Source organism: Phacochoerus africanus, chromosome 15 (genome assembly GCF_016906955.1).
Source record: "Phacochoerus africanus isolate WHEZ1 chromosome 15, ROS_Pafr_v1, whole genome shotgun sequence".
Lineage (NCBI taxonomy): Eukaryota > Metazoa > Chordata > Mammalia > Artiodactyla > Suidae > Phacochoerus > Phacochoerus africanus.
This window is the reverse complement of record NC_062558.1, coordinates 135,398,259-135,418,465: the sequence shown is the minus strand read 5'-3', so window position 1 is coordinate 135,418,465 and position 20,207 is coordinate 135,398,259. Positions and strand designations below refer to the sequence as shown.

At 44.6% G+C, this 20,207-nt stretch overlaps 1 protein-coding gene across 3 annotated transcripts in view; it reads right to left on the bottom strand.

Moving 5' to 3' along the window:
* EDRF1 (erythroid differentiation regulatory factor 1) overlaps nucleotides 1-20,207 on the bottom strand; it is a 43,121-nt gene that overhangs the window by 2,410 nt on the left and 20,504 nt on the right. For all 3 annotated transcript variants that reach the window (XM_047759862.1, XM_047759863.1, XM_047759864.1), the window contains 9 exons: nucleotides 18,614-18,802; nucleotides 17,990-18,190; nucleotides 16,093-16,311; nucleotides 14,008-14,231; nucleotides 11,557-11,715; nucleotides 11,226-11,375; nucleotides 9,344-9,497; nucleotides 7,890-8,005; nucleotides 6,345-6,496 (listed from right to left, as the gene is read on the bottom strand). In XM_047759862.1, the coding sequence (XP_047615818.1) occupies nucleotides 6,345-6,496; nucleotides 7,890-8,005; nucleotides 9,344-9,497; nucleotides 11,226-11,375; nucleotides 11,557-11,715; nucleotides 14,008-14,231; nucleotides 16,093-16,311; nucleotides 17,990-18,190; nucleotides 18,614-18,802 (1,564 nt within the window). The remainder of the gene's footprint in view (nucleotides 1-6,344; nucleotides 6,497-7,889; nucleotides 8,006-9,343; nucleotides 9,498-11,225; nucleotides 11,376-11,556; nucleotides 11,716-14,007; nucleotides 14,232-16,092; nucleotides 16,312-17,989; nucleotides 18,191-18,613; nucleotides 18,803-20,207) is intronic.

Here is a 20,207-nt window from a genome sequence, read left to right as displayed (position 1 = left end):
GAAAACGAGACTGTTTTAAATTAAATGCATCTTCATTTTCTTATGTTTCATTCTAATTCTTTAGGATTTTAAGAAAATTAGGATTTTTAAATTAATATGTTTTTTTGTTTTTTTTTTTTTGCTAGAGGGAACAGGAGAAACAGTCAAAACATAAATGTACGATTATTTCCTTTCTTTTTAAGGGCTAATTGTGATTTCCCTTTACTGCAAAAAAGAGTGCTCATTACTTCCTGATGAAATAACTGGAATTGCAGCACAGGCTGTTTTCCTCGTAATAAAATTATAGGTGTTCTCAGGTGCATGTTAGTGAAACCTGAGAGAAACAGTCACTGACTTTCAAATCAATGTGTCTTTGTGCTATGAAACCTGCCAACGTATTAACTGTATTAACACATGCAGCATATTTAAGTCTTTTAATAAACTTTAAAAAACTAATACAAGTTAACTAGAACTTTATGCATCACGCATGAAAAGTTTAGATTAAAACTCAGAATAGTAATAACTTGAATAAACAGAAGGTTAGAGGATCTTCCACTGTGCCAAAAATTACTTGAGTCACCCATGCGACTGTGTGAGTATAAAAGCTACCGTAAGACTAAACTCCAAGACTGGACACCTTAGCTACTAACTCGAAACACTGACAATGAATTACTGGTTTTCTCCCATCTCACATATTTCTATTGCCACCAAGAAAAAAATTACAAAATGTATCCACTGCTGTTAAACAGGAAGCATCCACCATGAGTTTTCCAACTGAAGGTCACGGCCAGCACAGCCTCCTTTGCCTGGAAGTTCCTCAAAGGACAACGTGTCTGCTATCTGGTCACACAGGGACCAACACCTTTTCTGTGCACCAGTGACAGGACATGGGGCAGCTGCCCAGGACCAACAACAGGGCTGAGCTGGCAGTGCACCTACCACCCAGCATGCCTCTCTTCTAAGGCCAGAGAGAATCACGCAGACCAGCATTCGAGGGAGTTTCTGCTCAGGGTGTAGAAAGCGGGGACAAAGTAGCATTCCCACCCTCATGACAGCAGCAGCAGCAGCAGCAGGACACACCTACAAGGTCATGAACCTGCTTGCACCCATCACAGAGCTGGGGATCAAGTCTGAAAACTAAGGACAGGCAGGCTAATCCTGGGAGAGACAGGGAAACATTTCTTCACCTGGGGCAGATGTACCTGGGTGTGGACCGAAGAATTCAGCTCAAATAGTTAATGAGTTGGTAGTGGCCAAGAGGGCTGATAAGTGGGGGAGTGGGGGCTCCAGGGGCTGTTGTGTAAGAACACAGCAGGTGCTCACGTAAGAGCCTGCTCAGAGGCCTGAGGAAGTGCCCTGTGCAGGCCTGGGCAAGGCGAAGAGCTACTGCCATGGTGTGGGTGAGTGAAACAGAAGAAACGCTAGCCCTGGCGGGGGGCGGCACACATCCCCAAGCCTCAGCCAGGCCCATTCCCCCTCCCCTCCCTGACAGATAAGAAGCAATGAAGGACCAACAAGAGTGGAACATGGCTGGGAGCTGCAGGTGCAGGAAGACAGGCCCCTGAGGGGCTGCATGAAGAAGACCTAACACTGAAGGTACAGACGTCACGAGCAGCCTCTGCAAAGCTGCTCTGCCCCAACGCAGGCAGAGCCAGAGGCACTGGCAGCCCGTGGTGCCTGGGGATAACCTGAGCAACAAGAAAGCCTCAGCTACAGCTCAACTCCAGGCCTGAAAAACGAACTCGAACCCCACACTCAGGGCCCTGAACGAGACAGGTGCCCAAACCCTTCCAGGCTTAGTTATCACCTCTGTCAGCCTCTACTGTCCTAGAGGAGTTGCCCCCTCTCCCACAAACAACCACAAGATGGAGAAAGGCAGGGAAGAGAGCCAGGCTCAGAACGCCACAGAGGTTGGAACCACCTGACGGGACTTAAAACAACGATGAAAAGGCTCAAATGGAACATGTGCACGATGGGCAGCAGCCAACTGGGAACGTGGGCAGAGGGAGGCAGAGCACAATAAGAGCCAAGGGAAATACTAGAAGTGAGGACACACTGAGGAAGAAGGCCTCCGACAAGGCCAACTGCATGTGACACAAAACAGCCAAGAGTCAGCACGCGTGAAGACGACAGGTGGAGGGAAGCCACCCAAACTGAAATGCAAAAAAGAACAAACATGCATAAGAAAAAAAAGAATATCTAAAGCTGTGGAAGAACACTGACGAGTCTAAATGGAGCCAGAGAAAAAGAAAATGGAGAAGAAATAAAAATACTAAAGGGGGGGGGGGGAAATCCTATGACCTAGGCATATTATGCCCACACCACTGGAGGAAAAAAGAAAGAAAAAGTCTGAGGGCAACTAGAGAAAAAAAGACACATGACATACTGAAGAACGAAGATAAGAACAGCCACAGACTTCCAGTCAGGTCAGAAAATGCACAAACCAGAAGGCAAAGCAGTGACATCTTTGAAGTGTGGAAAGAAAAAGTCTGTAAACCTAGAATTCTATACCCAGCCAAAAGATCTTCCAAAGGCTGAAGGAGGAATAGAGACTTTCTCAAAAAAGGAGGAATTCATTTCCAGCAGATCTATTCTACAAAAAACATTAAAAAAGAAGTTTTTCATGTAGAAAGAACACGATACCACACAGAAAATGATCTCTACACAAAGAAGAGCACTAGAGATGGAACAAGAGAAGGTAATACAAGTTCCCTGTTCTCTTAAAAGTATAGATAAAAAGCCTACTATGTAAGTAAAAACAGTAACAGTGTAGCATTTGCCTGTAATGTGTCAAAGTAAAATGAATGATGAGGACAGCACCTTCCGTGGAAGGGAAGAACTGGGAGCATATCGTTTTGAGGTCTTCACACGTGTGAAGCAGTGTAATCTTATTTGAAGGTAGCGTGATTAGAGATATAAACCCTGGGTCAACTAACAAAAATGTAAAAAGGGTATAACTAACACATCAATAGTGAAGTAAAAAAGAATTCTAGAAAATGTTAAAACAGAAGACGACAAACAGAGAACAGCTACAGCAAGATGACAGATTTAAATCTAAATACATCAATAATCACACTAAACGTGACTGGTCTAAAGATACCAATGATAAGGATGGATTAAAAAGGCAAGACTCAAATCATACGCCATCTGTAAGAAACTCACATTAAATTTAAAAAACAAATGGCTGAAGTTGAAAACAAAAGATGGAAAAAGACATTAACCAAAAGAAAGCTGAGTAGCTATATTAATATCAAAAATGGACATTATACAATACAGGGGTCAATTCTCTAGAATATAACAATCCCAAATATGTATGTACCTAACAGCCTCAAAACACACAAAACACAAGTGGAACTGAAAGAAGAAACAGACGAATCCACACAACAGTCACTGGAGACCTCAACACGATTCTCTCAGTGACGGACAGAAGCGCAGACAGAAAGTCGGTGTGAATACGAGAGAGCTCAACAACACTCTGAACCACCTTAACCTGACATTTACACAACACTCTCGGCCAAACAGTAGGATACCCATATTTTTCAAATATGTGGAACACCTGCCAAGGCAAACCATATTCTTGGTCATAAAACAAATCTAAACAAACGTGAAACAAATCATACAAAGCACATAACAGAATGGTCTCAGCACATAAGAGAATTAAACTAGCGATCAATAACAAATATATCCAGAAAGTCCCAATATTCATAAATTAAGCAGCATGTGTCTAAATAACACAGGGATGAAAGAGGAAGTCTTGGGGGTAAAAAATTATTTTGAATTGAATGAAAAAGAAAATACATCAAAATTTGTGAGAGGAGTTCCCATCATGGTGCAGTGGTTAACGAATCCGACTAGGAACGATGAGGTTGCGGGTTTGGTTCCTGGCCTTGCTCAGTGGGTTAAGGATATGGCGTTGCCGTGAGCTGCGGTGTAGGTTGCAGACGTGGCTCGGATACCGCGTTGCTGTGGCTCTGGCGTAGGCTGGCAGCTGCAGCTCCAATTGGACCCCTAGCCTGGGAACCTCCATATGCCACAGGGGTGGCCCAAGAAATGGCAAAAAAAGACAAAAAATTTGTGAGATAGAGCAAAAGCAGGGCTATACAGCAAAAGCAGGGCTTAGAAGAAAATTTATAGTGGCAAGGGCTTGCTTATATTTAAAAGGAAAAAAGATCTCAAATTAGTAATCTAGGCTTCCACTTTAAGAAACTAGAAAAAGAGGAGATTAAACCCAAAATAAACAAAAGCAAGGAAATACATAGCAACTGCAGATACTGATGATACTGAATACCAAAAACAATGAGGGGAAAACCCACTAAACCAAAAGCTGGTTCTCTGAAAAGATCATTTATTGATAAACTTCTAAAGGGAACAAAATGAGAGAAGATAAGACTTTCCAATATCAGGAATGAGAGAAGGACTATCACTAAAAACTCCTTCAGACATTAAAAGGCTAATAAGGGGATATTGTGACCCTATATATTCAGTCCAGATGAAACAGACTTCCACTCAAGAAGAAAAAGACAATTTGAATTAATATTATATCTACGAAATGAAACTGAACTCGCTGTTAAAACTTTTCATGAAGCCATTAAGATGGTTTCACCAGGACTTCCCGTCGTGGCTCAGCAGGTTAAAAACCTGACATAGTGTCCACGAGGAAGCAGGTTTGATCCCTGGCCTTGCTCAGTGGATTAAAGATCCGGCATGGCCACAAATTGCAATGTAGGTCACAGATGCTGCTCGGAGCTGGCAATGCATATCCAATTCTACTAGTTGCTACTCCTAGCCCAGCAACTTCCCATATACCCTGGGTGTGGCCTTAGGGAAAAAAAAAAGATGGTTTAACTGGTAAATTCTAATCTTTCCAAAAAACAGGAGAGGGAACACTTGCCAATCGATTTAATGAGGTAAGCACCGCTAGAACACCAAAACCAGATTAAACCATTACAAGAGAACTACAGGCCAAAATTCCTTATGAACAGACACAAAAATCCTTAACAGAAATGGAATGCAACAATACATAAAAGAACAACACATCACACCGAGATGGAGTTTCATCTCAGGAATTCAAAGCTGGTTTAACGTGCAAAAAAGTAAAGAAAAATTAATCCGCTGTGTCAACAGATTAAAGATGGAAAATGATACCGTCATTTCATTGTGTACCGCAAAGGCATCTGACAAAATTAATGGTAAGAGACCTCGACTAAGGGTTCGAGGGCAGGAGAGGGGTTCATTACGAAAAGGCGCAAGAGGCAACTTCCAGGGTGAGGGAACTGCTCCCCGTCATGACGCTGGCAGCAGACACACATCTCTGCATCTGCCAGAGCTTGAAGGACTGTATACACCACAAAGAATGAATTTCACTGCATGCCAGTCAAAACACACACAACTAGAGACAAAAATTATTTGTGCCCTAGTTTCGTAAACTGGTGAAATACACATAGGATAACTGTATTAGGATAAATGATTTTCTTTTTCCTTTTTCTATCTTTCAAATTTTCTAACATGGCCAGATTGTACTTACATTAAAAAAAAAGAAAGGGAGTTCCCGTAGTGGCGCAGTGGTTAACGAATCTGACTAGGAACCATGAGGTTGTGGGTTCGGTCCCTGCCCTTGCTCAGTGGGTTCACGATCCGGCGTTGCTGTGAGCTGTGGTGTAGGTTGCAGACGCAGCTCGGATCCCGCGTTGCTGTGGCTCTGGCGTAGGCCGGTGGCTACAGCTCCGATTCGACCCCTGGCCTGGGAACCTCCATATGCCGAGGGAGCGGCCCAAGAAATAGCAACAACAACAAAAAAGACAAAAAAAAAAGGCATGTTGTTTATATTATCTTCCTGATTTAGTACTTACTACTAGAATTTCATGCACCAAGCTAACAACTCTGGCAAAACCACCGAATTGCGTAAGATGATACAGGTGTATTTGCTGAGATGCTCGCTGTTTTCTTCAGGAATTTCTTGGACTTTAGAGAGACTCTGGTGTTCTATACCTACTTTTTATGGTACACTTGGTCCTGCGTATCGAAACTGTGGTCTTCACTTCCTATTAAGGACAGTGATCAGCAGAGCTACAACAAACAGCCTTCACTCCAGGCCATTCATCTCTCAGGGAGGACATGACAACCAACAGGGTACTTGTCCTCAGGCAGCAAGATTTCTTGTTTCTATCATCTCAGCACAGAGCAGGCCACCTGAGGAGGATTCTCACTCAATTTAACAATCACCAAAGAACACCGCTTAAATTGCTGGGTTATCCACATAAAACCCAAGAAAAAAACACGGCCTGTGCTTCGACAGGGTCAGGGTAAGAAGTATATACGTAGGTAAGGTGCTTGGAAATACACTTCCACAACCATTTCAAGTTTACCTTGTTTTCTTCTTGGTTGAAGAGAGCAGCTTGACGGACTGAAGGAGGAGGAATGACAGGCGGGACTCGAATATACTCAGGAGCTTCAGGACTTCTTCTCGATTAAGACCAGGAGGAGACTCAGCAGCTGGAGGGGTCTCTTCGCTCTTAGGCTAAAAACAACACAAAGGCATTTCACCTAAGCCACCTGACAAGCACAGCTTCATACCCCGTGATGGAACCATGGTTTCTATAACGGAGCAAACTTTTGATGCAAAAACAAAACAAAAGCAAACTGGAGATAATTTCTTCCCAGGGGGCGGCCCAGCTGGCGGTGGTGGAGGCTGTGACAAGCCTCCTCCCTCCTTCCCCAGAGGACATTTTGATAGAATAAACCACTTGATAAAAGTGTCTCGGACCTAAAAGGTACTTATGGAGCTCCCATTGTGTTGCAGTGGTTAACCCGACGAGGAACCATGAGGTTGCAGGTTCGTTCAATCCCTGGCCTTGCTCAGTGGGTTAAGGATCCGGCACTGCCATGAGCTGTGGTGTAGGTTGAAGGCGTGGTTCGCATCCCGCGTTGCTGTGGCTCTGGCGTAGGCCAGCGGCTACAGCTCCGATTAGACCCCTAGCCTGGGAACCTCCATATGCCGCAGGAGCAGCCGCAGAAAAGCCAAAAAGACAAAAAAAACAAAGGCACTTATTTACAAGAAATTAATCCGGAGTGAAAGAAAACCTCTGGACGTCCCAATATCAGATACTCGAGGAGCAAGATGGAAACAGGCGCCATCTGGTCTGAGAACCAGAGCCTGGAAAGTAACAGGCTAGAGTGTCCCAGGGACGCAGGGAAGCTCTCCAAAACAGCAGGAGGCCGCATGGACACGGGCACACCTGGCAAAGAGCAAGGCCTTGGCCAGGAGCCTGCGTAAGCCCATGCACCGTGCAACTGCAGGCAGTGCAGTGGAAATTGTAAAAGGAAGCAGAGGAGTTCCGGCTGTGGGTCAGTAGTTAATGAATCTGACCAGCATCCATGAGGACGAGGGTTTGACCCCTGGCCTAGCTCAGTGGATTGAAGATCTGGTGGTGTCATGAGCTGTGGTGGTGGTCGCAGACTCGGTTCAGATCTGGTGTTGCTGTGGCTGTGGTGTAGGCCGGTGGCTACAGCTCCGATGGACCCCTAGCCTGGGAACCTCCATATGCTGGGGGTGTGGCCCTAAAAAACACAAATAAATAAATAAATAAAAGTAGGCAGAAAACTTTTCTTTCAAAAACAAAAGCAAAACTTAACAGAGACTTACTTTATATTCCTAGGGCCTTACTAACCAAGATCTATGTGGCTTTTTAAAGAAAAAAAATTAAAATATAAAAGGTATACCTGCAAATTAAAGAAGTTTTAATAATCCAAGAAAATATAATAAATCACTGTTAATGTGTTTTTACAGAGCATATATGTCTATTAGTACACACAATACATACATGCATCCTACATGCCTACTACATACATTCGTCATGCAGCATTTAGCTCAAGACACATAAAACACAATACTAAATCTTTTCTCCAGTTACCTGGTCAAATTCCTCTAGAAGCTCCTTTCTGATGAGCTGGAATGCATGCTTAGTTCTCACCATTATGTCAAGAGCCCCAGAGAGTGTTTTTAATTTTCCAACGTTGCTATTCTGACCTAGAATGTCAAACACAGGGTGATCACTCCTTTAAATGGAAATCTAGAAACCCAGCCAATGCGGATGTATTTATGAAAATTCTGCTTTTCAAACGCTCATGAGAATCCCAAGAAATCTTCTAAATCCAACTTTTTGTTTAGTAATTATTCCTAGAGAAAATAAGCCTAGACAAAGCCATAAGTAAATGTTTCCCTGCCTCACTAAACTTTGTTTTACACTCATAGTATTAAACATTTTTTTTTAAAGGGAAATGAGTCACACTTATCATCTTAGCAAATTTGTCCCAGTATTTTTTTTTTTTTTTAAATAAAAAATGATGCTGTTCACTCTCAGGATTTCAAACATGGCAGAAAATTCAAAGATGCCAACTGGAAAAGAAGATCACGCCAGCCCAACCCCAGAAGGAGCTACCGTTAATCCTGGGTGACCACCTCACACACTGCACTATGCACTACATACTGGCCAAGAAAGGTAAAAAGGTGCTTTTAAGTATTCCTAAAAACTGTTTTGAATAGGTGATACACTCTCAAAATGTACAGTACAGGTCCGCATGGTCTCACGGTGAAAGCCACCCTCCAGGCCTCCCCAGAGGCGACAATGCCATCAGTTTCTTCTCCATCCTTCCAGAGACACCACAGAAACAGTCTTGTGTGTGTTATTAAATTTATTTAATTTTACAGAAGAAACCAACTGAAATGAAACCAATGAATTGCTGTATTTCAAATAAAGGTTTCTTGTTTCTTCACCACACGAGGGATATGTCTCATAAGCCCTCTCTGCAGACACAGAGCAGGGAACGAGAGCGAGAGTAGATTCAGAAAGAAAAAAAAAAAAAACACTCAGCAGTGGAGACACTCACTCCCTGTCATGGAAAATGACATAATAATAAAAGGTCTCACTTTTACCCTTCTGTTCCCTCCCAATTCACCTTCAGGCTCTGCAGTTAAAGCCTGTTCTAGAACCACAGTCAAAAGCTGCAGTCTCAGTTCTCTGTTCGGCGGGACCAGCGAGGCCCCCACTCCATCACCACTGCTGCTCCGCTCCCATCCGTTCAAGAGGACTTACATCTTGAATGGTCCAAACTGGTCCAATTTTTTTGAAATAAGAAATCATAGGCTCTATTTCTATATTTCTAGTCACTGAACATAATCTAATGCATTTCTCTAGATTTTAAAAAGCATTTCAAAAAACATCCCTACCCCAAGTCATGAACGATGGGCAAATTAAAAAGAAACATTACTTACATCCGAGAGAGATCCACAGGGCTGCCTCAATCTAAGACAATCCAACACTAAGCCAATGCATACACATCTGAGAAATAAAACAGCAAGACTTACTGGTCATCTGAAATTCTGCGAACGCTACTCTTTCTAACTGTACTCTGAGCAGTTCACACGGAGCGTCTTTCAGAAGCTGAAAAAGCTTCACAGCTTTGCTGTAGTGAAGATCGGCTAGCATCCGGTGCTGCTTCCTGAGATGCTCATCACCAACCTAGAACCAAACATAAACAAACCCTAAGGCTGGGCTTTCACAGTAACTACCTTTTTTTTTTTTCGGCCGTGCCTGTGGCATGCAGAAATTCCCAGGCCAGCGACTGAACCCCCACCATAGCAGCGACCCGAGCCACAGCAGTGACAGCGCTGGATCCTTACCGGCTGGGCCACATGGAATTCCTCAAGTCATTAAATGCTTTTTAAGTGTTTTGTTGTTCTTTAAGTCCTAAGAGATTTTAGCTCTTCCATTTACATCTTTTGTATTTTATGGGGGGGGGGGTCCAACTCCATCCTTTTGTGTGTGGCGATCAAGCTGACCCAGCACTACTTGCTGAAAAGACAGTTCTCTCCCCCAGTGATTTATTTGCCTTGGAACTCTCCCAAGCTTGGTCTGGCTGTGAGGCTATTAGGCCACCTGGAAAACTTGGCTTTAGGTAGGGGCCCTCTGCTGGCAAGGGTTAAAGAGTCTAGGGCCAGCTCAAAGTGGCTGTCTCCAGATCAAGCTGGGCAGTGTGCTGAGGATGAGCACAACCCACAAGTAAACCCACACCCACGACACTGCAGGTTGAGCTAAGAAGGAGAAAACAGCGAAACAAGAAAAATCATCCCTAAAAAACTATAAGCACAAGACTCTTGGCAGAAGCGAGGCACCCTCTCTGAAGGAAAGCACCCTCAACTCAGGCCTTGAATTATTCTTGGAAATAGGATGTGCGTCTGAGCACCAGGATTCACACACGAGACTGTTCATCTTATTATTTCTAATGGCCTCAAACTACAACAATCCCAGAGTTCAGGAATCACAGAACGGATAAACAAACTGTGATATGCTCACTCAATGACTACTGATGAGCTGAGCTAACAAACAGCTCCATGCATCGCCGTGGAAGAATCCTCAAAACACGGTGTTGAGTAAAAGGCAATCAGCCATAGAAGAATACGTGCAGCAGGACTCGCTCTATAAAGCTCACAACCAGGTAAAATGCAAACATGCTGTTTACAACACAGGAAAGCTACCAACGTAACAGCCCAGAACTGCAGTTAATCTGGCCGAGACTCCACAGCAAGGGCACCCGGGGCTCCCTAAAGCACCCGTCACCCCAAGGTGAGGTATACAGGACGCCTTTGTTATTCTTTTAACTGTACATATGCTTCTCGTACATTTTCTAGGTGCTTTGATATACATGCTCTATTTCACAAATAGAAATTTTTAAAAACGGGAGATGGATACTTTAAAATTACCATAGAACCACTGGTACAGAACTACAAAACCTAACTCTATTTTTTGAAAATCCAGGCAAATATGTAATTTTTCAAATTAAGACCCAATCATAGTAGGAAAAACACATGGCACGGGTGAGAGGGAAAAATACCTACACTCCAAGTTTCTCTCAAGCAGCTGAAAGAATAGATGGCACTTAAAAGCTATACAGTTACATGGAAGCAAAGCACCAGAACATTTTTTTTTTTTCTTTTCCTTTTTGTCCTTTTAGGGCCTCACCCACAGCATACGAAGTTCCCAGGCTAGGGGTTGAATTGGTGCTGAGGCTGCCGGTCTACACCAGAGCTCACAGCAACGCTGGATCCTTACCCACTGATCAAGGCCCAGGACTGAACCCGCGTCCTCATGGCTATTAGTCAGAGTCGTTACCACGGAGCCACAATGGGAGTTCCCACCAGAACATTTTTTAAGGGACTTGGCACTGAACCTGAACTGAAATGGCAATACCTGATTCCTCAGACAACTGTGGTACATGGAGGCCAGCCTGTGATGGATGGTTGCAGCGCGGTACTGACAGAGAGGCTGTCGAGCAGACACCGAGTCCACGTCGCAGTATTTCAGGGACTTCATCATAGCCTCGCTGACTTCTTTTTCAATCTGTTTCATTTTTTAAGGGGGAGGAAAAAAACGACAAGCCCATCATCTCACGTAAGACTTTTCAAAACATTCAAATACTGCTTGTCCAGGAAAAGACTCTAACAGATGCTCAGTTATCCGTTGCAGAACTAAATAATAAGTAAGGTTAAGACTTCTTTCATAATCCAGCAATTATTCTTACCTGCTCTTGAGCTTTTCTAGATAACGGAGCATAATCTTGCTGTAGCGTTGCCATGGTAAAGTAAGTAGTGGACAATTCCCAATTCACCGAATCCCAAACAGCTGGGTGTATGTCCCGTGTGCCCAAGGACCTAAGAGCTTTCAAATAGTAGTCAACAGCCTGCGAGGGAGAGAAGAGGACCGTTACGGCTCAGTTTCAATACAGGCTCACACGGCATCAAAGTTAAACACGCCTCACAACCACTCAGACATGAATTTTTGAGAGATATTATAAAAGGGAATCTACGGAGTTCCTATCATGGCTCGGTGGTTAACCACTCTGACTAGCATCCATGAGGACACAGGTTCAATCGCTGGCCTTGCTCGGTGGGTTAAGGATCCAGCACTGCCGGGAGCTGTGGTGCAGGCTGCAGATGGGGCTCAGAGCCTATGTTGCTGTGGCTGTGGTGGAGGCTGGCAGCGGCCGCTCCGATGTGACCCCTAGCCTGGGGACCTCCATGTTCTTCGGGTGCGGCGCTAAAAAGCACAAAATAAGTAAAAGGGAATCTCTGAGAAAATAAAGGAAGTGAAGAGAGTTAGTAAAGTGGACTCCGCCCCACCCCACATCTTCACCTTGAGTCTATCATAAGCTCAACTGAGCGTTTTAGGATTTGTGTGAAGCATGAGGATGCTTTTTCTTCCTTTGAGTGTTTTCTTTCTCATGAAGATTATAGTTTATATAACTAGCAACAAATAATTTCACAAGTCTATGGATAAAAAGTCTGCAGGGTTTGACTGTATAAAGAAGCAACCCTTCCCACCTCTGCCACCACCCTGCTGAAACACATGGTCATTATATTTAAGCAAACAACCCCCCCCCTTTTTTTGGTATTTTTAGGGCTGCACCCACAGCATATGGAGGTTCCCAGGCTAGGCATCTAATCAGAGCTGTAGCTGCCAGTCTACACCACAGCTCATGGCAACGCAAGATCCTCAACCCACTGAAGGAGGCCAGGAATCAAACCTGCAACTCATGGTTCCTAGTCAGATTCGTTTCTGCTGCGCCACAACGGGAACTCCAAAAGTCACTTTTTTTTAAAGTTCACCATGCAATGAACATCGCTCATTAACGTTAAGCAGTGGGCAGCGGCTCAGCCTCACAATCTGAGGTCCTGAGTTATTTCAACATCAAAGTCCTCAATGAAATGAGTCCTCTTGTGTTCTTGCACCCTCTCCAACACTGCACGCTACCGTTTGCCAAAACAGATTGACAGTTTGCTAAAGGAAACTCAATTTTAAAATTTCCTAAAAATTTGTATTTTGAAATTTTGCTTTCCTATTAACCCTTTACTTATTTTACATGTATGACATTTTCTTCAAGGTTATCTGTCCTTTTCTCTACTGACATAGTTTATTTTCAATGATTCTTGATTATTCTTTATAGATTAAAGGTTTATTAACCTCTGATCTGTCATGTGTGCTATACATATTTTTGCTAGATGGTGAACTGTTTTTCAATTGTGCTTTCTGATGTGCATTTAAAAAATATTATTTTTGTGCATTTAAATTTATCCATCTTGGAGTTCCTGTCGTGGCTTAGCAGAAATGAATCTGACTAGCATCCATGAGGATGCAGGTTCGATCCATGGCCTCCCTCAGTGGGTTACAGATCTGGCACCGTGAGCTGTGGTGTAGGCTGCAGATGCAGCCCAGATCTGGCATTACCATGGCTGTGGCGTAGGCCGGCGGCTACAGCTGCAATTCAACCCCTAGCCTGGGAACCTCCACATGCCTTGGGAGCAGCCCTAAAAAGACCAAAAAAAAAAAAAAAAAATCCATCATTTACTGTGTGATTTTTGCTTATTGTGTTATGTAGAAAAAGTCCTTTCCTATCCTAGCAGATAAACGCCTACTGTATTTTCTTCTGAACTTTTATAGATTCACTCGTTTGTGTCACTGTCCACGTCACTTGTCTATGTCAGTCTTTACTGCACTGGACGTTTCCTCCGGCTATGCCGATGCGGTTTACTGAACAGTCATCTTTTCCCCACCAATTCAGCCTGTCACCTTCAGGACCACCTTCTTAGTATTCTTAGGCCACTTTCTAAGTGTTTTAATGATCTGTCTAGTCTTGTGCCATCACCGCAGGTTTGTTTTTTTTTTTTTTTTGCTTTTTAGGGCCGCACCTGCGGCGTATGGAGGTTCCTGGGCTAGGTGTCGAATTGAAGCTGCAGCCGCCGGCCTACACCACAGCCACAGCCATGCCGCATATTTAACCCACTGAGCAAGGCCAGGGATCAAACCTACAACCTCACGGTTCCTAGTTGGATTTATTTCCACTGCACCAAGACAGGAACTCCTTTCCTTTTTTTTAACTGTATAAGCTTTATAACATTTCACCGGCACAACAGCAAACTGTAAATGACAGTCAAGTGTAAGCAGATGTGGTCCAGTGTGTGAGCAAGTGCATTACCTTATTGTAATACAAGCCTTCCTCGGGGGAAAATTCACGTTTAAAGTCCTCGGCCGCGCCACAGTGGGCCTGTGCGCAGATGCGCATGAGCCGTCCCGTGTTGCACAGTAAAAGGGCAGCATTCGTGGCATCGTCAATTGACTCAAAGTTGTGAATCCCCTTTTCAAAACAAGAAAAGCTTTTTTTCCACAACTGTTGCTCTGCAGTAGACACACTTTTGCTCACTTTACAAAAAAAAAAAAGAAAGAAAGAAAGAAAACAATTGTGTAAGCGGTTATCAGCACAAACCCACCAGGGTCTCTGGATGAGCTGATGAGAGCAGCGTGGCAGCAGCAGGAGAGCCAGCCGCCTGGATCAGCTGCGGTGTGCTGCTCCCATCACACCCGCTGTGTGGGCGCGTCCCCCCACCAGGCTCTCATTCATGCTGAGGCTCTAACCACAAATGCCAGCAGTTATGGTTAAATAAGGTCATAGGTGGGGCTCTGATCCAAATGACCAGTGGTCATTCGAGAGAGACATCAGGAACACGCCAAGTCCGGGGATGGGGGGACACGGCAAGAAAGCAGCCATCTGCAGGCCAGTCTCAGAGAAATCCAGCCTTGAGCTTCCAGCTCCAGAGTGTAAGAAAGAAACTGCTGTTGTTTAAACCGCCTCGTCTGTGACAGTTTACTGTGGCAGCCAAGCAGACTAATGTAACAGAGTCCTCTTCACTATCAACCAGCTGATATGAAAGCAAGCACATAAAACACCTGAGCACTTATTTTATAAAGAAGCGACCAGGTTCCAGGAATCTCAGCTCACGCTCTGCGTTGCTGACTACCACTTTTCTTACTCCGTCACTGCCCTCCCCTCCAGAGGCACCTGAAAACACAGGGTCTTATACCTCGATTTAAAAAATTATACATGTGTAAAGAACAGCATTTACCAAAAGCACATGTTCTTCCACCAGCAATGAACTGTGTACCCAGTGCCGCATTCAGCTCAGACCCACAGGTCCACAAAAACGTATTCAATGCACCTGCCGCCTTGAGTTCTACCTCCGCCCCGTTTCTCCTGCCATGTGAACAGCATTCGCCTTTTAGTCCATCCTCACACCTTCAACCATCACCCTGTGATTCCCAACCCACGCCTTGCTCACCCAGAGCTCGAAGCACCTATTTCTTTTTTTTTTTTTTGTCTTTTGCTATTTGTTGGGCCACTCCCGCGGCATGTGGAGGTTCCCAGGCTAGGGGTCTAATCGGAGCGAGCTGTCGACACCAGCCTACGCCAGAGCCACAGCAGCGCGGGATCCGAGCCGCGTCTGCAACCTACACCACAGCTCACGGCAACGCGGGATCCTTAACCCTCTGAGCAAGGGCAGGGATCAAACCCGCAATCTCATGGTTCCTAGTCGGATTCGTTAACCACTGGGCCACGACGGGATCTCCTCGAAACACCTATTTCTAACTGACCATTCACTCACGTGTCCACTGGTATCGCAGACTCAACCTGGGCCCAGATGAATCCATCACTCTCTGCCTGCATCACTGAAGACCCCCCGCTGCTACACGAAACTGCACCTCTGGCTCCTTCCTAATGCTGCCTACTCCAGTCGGGACAGCCCGCCTTTCCCATATCTGCCTGCTGACGTGCCACACACCACATGCCATGGCGCAGTCTGCCCAAATGCCACCTTCTTCCACGAGCCTTCCAAGAATGCTGCAACTTCAAGAAACGTCTCTTTCCCTACTCCTCTATGGGAATGCATTTGTACTGAGAGCATTTTCAGAGATGTGTCTTCACAGCTGCCTTTCCATCTCAGAGAACTCTGTTTTAGCCAATTACACACCAGCACAGAGCCAACCACAGAGCTGTCTGACTCACTTCTGAACTGGTCAGATGGAGGACATGGAAATGACGAATCCCAAGGGAAAATAATGGTTTTTTTTTTTTCTTAATTTTATTTCTTGAGAATAATAAGAAGATCCTTTAACAGAGCACCCCTTTATGACATAAAATCAAAATGCTTGATTCTTGGCTTGAACCACATAAAAGTGGCACAATTTTCTAACAGAAGAGGCAAAACAGAGCCCCCCAGATACTCACCTGCTCTCTCACTCTGCAACGCGGCAGCCTGATTCATGTAAAAGACACCGATTTCATTTCTGATGTTGCCCATTCTCTTCAAGACTTGTACATAGTGTTCTGGGTTTTGACTTTTTAAGTCATTAAATTGCAAGATTTCATTAGCAGCCTCATAACATTTACAACTAACTGAAAGTTGACTTTCTAAGTCTGTAGACAAATCAGTTGCCCATGCAAATCCTTAAAAGAAGAGGGAAAAAAAAGAAACACCACCATGAGTCTCATGAGCCCTTCTTGCTTAGTATCTAATAATCTAATACCTTAGAGAAAAAATAACAAACACGATATAGCATAAACATACGGAAAGTCGACTAATGCAACTAATAATTTTTCAGTTTCAAAAGTAAAGCTTTCTGAATTTATTTCTAAAACTATATGTTCTTGGGACATTACAGTTTAATAAATTAAAATACTTTCCTGTCTAAAAATAACAATTCAGATTTTACTGACCCAGGTTTTACAAGGTTCACATCTTATTGGTACAGACCTAAAGTTGTCTGCGACCTACACCACAGCTCATGGCAACGCCGGATCCTTAACCCACTGAGCAAGGCCAGGGATTGAACCCGCAACCTCATGGCTCCTAGTCGGATTCGTTAACCACTGGGCCATGACAGGAACTCCAAACAATTTTTTTTTAATTACTGAAAACAGTTTTTGAAATAATGCTCTGATTGCTACTAGAGGCTAGTTATGTACTTTATGGTTTGCCAGTCTAAGTTGTGAGTCACTCAAGAAGGGATGATAAGCTCTCAAAGACGTAACCCTGCCATCTAGTGGGAACTGAGGTAAACTCGGGTGCAGGGCCACAAATTCAAGGAGAAAGAGGGTGGTTCTCCCACTGATAACATTCAAGGGGCACATGGCTCTCACAGAGAGGGAATTTAAATGAAATTAACACGATGGGAGCGGTAAAAACAAACCAAGGATTTTCTAACCATGTCTATTAAAATAATCACTCAAGAAACTCAGAGGGGAGAAGGGAAGAAAGAGGGCAAAAAACCGAGGAAATACTACCTTTCCTCCTCTAGGATGCTTCTCTTAGATGTTAGTAGTCTAAAACTTTGGGGATGTGGATATCAAGGGATATAAACAATTTAAGAGCATAATAAAACAGCTCCATGGTGCATCACAAATGAGACCTGAGATCAGGCTTCTGAAGGGGCCTTTACTGCATAGGTGCAGGTGCTTATATGACTCCACCGAGCTAAGAGGGCCGGAATCTGCTGCTATGGACTGAATGCTCCTATTTCCCAATTTTAAAATCTGACAACTCTGAAAAACAGCCAGCTACACCTACATTTTAAAAAGTAATGATCTCTTGGCATCCGCTTGCGGCTCAGTGGGTTACAAACCCAACTACTATCCATGAGGACGTGGGTTCGATACCTGGCTTCGCTCAGTGGGTTAAGGATCTGCCCTTTCCATGAGCTGTGGTGTAGGCCAGCAGCTGCAGCTCTGATTCGACCCTTAGCCTGGGAACTCCCATAGGCTGCAGGTGTGGCCCTAAAAACTAACAACAACAACAAAAAGATCTCTGTGTCCTGGCCCCCCAGAACCATTCAGAAGGTTAATTCATCCATTGTACCAACTGTTACTCCTTTTCAAGAGAAAATCACTGCTTGGTTAGTTGACTAAAAGGGTTACCTAGAAAAATCTTACAAAAGGATAGTCTCGAGAGATTGCTTTTTAGTTGGTTCCAGTTGTACAATTAGTCATTACGAAATATTTCAAAGCCGTTTATACACAAATACCCAGGATCACGCTCAATTTTAACATTAAGAAATAATGAAACAAAACGGCAATACCAAAACACCTTTCTGGCACTGCCACGAAGGAATGAGCCTCCTGGGCGTACCTTGGCAGCTGGACTCCCTGTGGAGGCTGTGGAGGATCTCCTGATCTTCCTTTGTTTGGTAATTAAACTCTTCAAGGTGTGCGGCTCTGTTGTTTGCATTCTGGGCCAGCATTAGTTGGATGTCACCGCAGAGCGTCAAATATTGAGAAAGAAACAGCAGCACTTCAGAAAGCATATTTGTGCAGAGGCAGCAATAAGTATCTACGTGCAAAGGGCAGGAAGGAGAAAAAATAGCACACTAAAACTGAATGAACACAGTAAAAATTAAGAAAATTTGTTACCACTGTATCTACTCTAATTCTTTTGGCTGCGACTGTGGCATGTGGAAGTTCCTGGACCGGGGACTGAACCCACGCCACAGCAGTGACTGTGCTGGATCCTTAGTCTGCAGAGCCACCGGGGACCTCCAACCCCAAGTTTATTTTTACGTCAGATACCACATATGACTTCACGTTTTTCAAAATGAAGAGATGTTTAACCACTCCAAGGGGAAAATGCCAGGAAACATATGCAAGATTAGAAAGTTTAATTTTACAGCAGAAATAGGAATAAAATTTCACTGGGATTCAGACGGCTTCTCTACTCTCCTCCCAAAGCCTATTAAAAACACTCAGAGTGACTTACCGTGGCTCTGCAAAGCCAATTTAATGTATCGTAACGCGCGTCCATATTTCTGAAGACTCATGGCAGCATCAGACAAAACATAATAGGCCTTTGAGGACTTGAGAATCAGCTGGAGTTTCATTTTATGTTGCCAGGAACCAGGGATCATTCCCGACTGACTGGAATAATTACCCTTCTGAAGGGAGCCCACTATGACAGGAGGGAAAAAAGGCAGCACATTGTAATATAAGCCTCACTGTAAAAAAACCATTTCTGTTTCTTGATAAAAACATTCCAGGCGTAGGTGCTATTACCCAAACTGGTCAATACCAGGCTTTACTACGTCAAGGCAATGACGTGGAACCCTCGCGTGGGCTTTTCCAAAAGCCTGCTCCCACGCCGCCACTGACTCCATCCGTCCTTCTCTTTCAGGGTCACTGACATAATTAAACTCGTGACTGACACCTGCTTCCTCTTTCTAGTCTGTGAGTCAACCTGCCAAAAAACTTTATCTTCCTAAAGCACAGTTTTAATCACGGTGGAACTCCTGCTCTAAACATTCCAAAGGCTTCTCACCGCTTAGTCAACTGCACCTCAGCCCATTTGCTAAGCTCCATTTTTTCAGCCTTCCCTGCCAGTACGCCACCCCTACCATCCACTAAAGTCATGTGACCGCTTGCTGCCCACACAGATGCCTGTTTTCCCTTCATCCCATCTTAGTTACCATTTCCTCTACCAGGAAAACTCTAAGTCCAGCCCATCACTGCCTCCTTTAGCCAACGAATGATCCCTTTTGTGCCAAGCACCGTGCTAGGCACCAGCAGCAGTGACATGAAGTTGCACGGCCTGTGTCCTTACAGACTTGACAGACTGGAGGGGCAGAGGGCAGATAACACAGACCACAACAAAGTCCAGCAAGTGCAGTTACCGAGAGAGGAACGAACACCAGGCTGTGGGAACCCACTCCCCGCCATCAGAGTTCTCAGGTCTCAAACAGCTACGACACACGAGTCCTTCAGAGCAATGAGAAAGACTTGAGTCTCTTTTATGGTTTTCTTTGGGTGTCTATCTCTTTTTCCTCTGCCTGAGATGCAGTTTCTGTGCATGAGGCATTGTGAGAAAACCAAACATGAGTAAGACCCAGTTCTTGCTCACAAGTGTGTTCGTGTGTGTGCGTGCAAGCGTTACACGCAGCCGATGATGGCTAAGGCTTCAGGAAGCGCTCACGGGACAAAGTGGCGAGGGGATCGAGCAGCTCTGACGGAGGCAGAGGCGAGCACGGAGCCCGTGAACGTGAGTAGGGTTTTAACAGCTGAGACGGGGCAGAGAAGAGAGAGAAAAGGCAGTTCAGACGAGAGAACCCCATGAGCAGGGCAGCGAGCGAGGCCTCAAGGGCTGGCTGGTCCCCCTCGCGGTGCGCGGGCTCAGGCCAGTAGCCAGGACGCAGGACACAAACGGGGGCTGAACCCGCTCCCCGCCCCGCTGCGTAGAGAGAAGGCAAGACCGCAAAGACCTTGGCGCTATCTTCAACATACACGCCTCCAAAGCACTTTCAAAAACTGAAACTGACTGTTTAAAAAAGTGGGGGGTGGGGGGAGATATGGCTGGAAAAAGG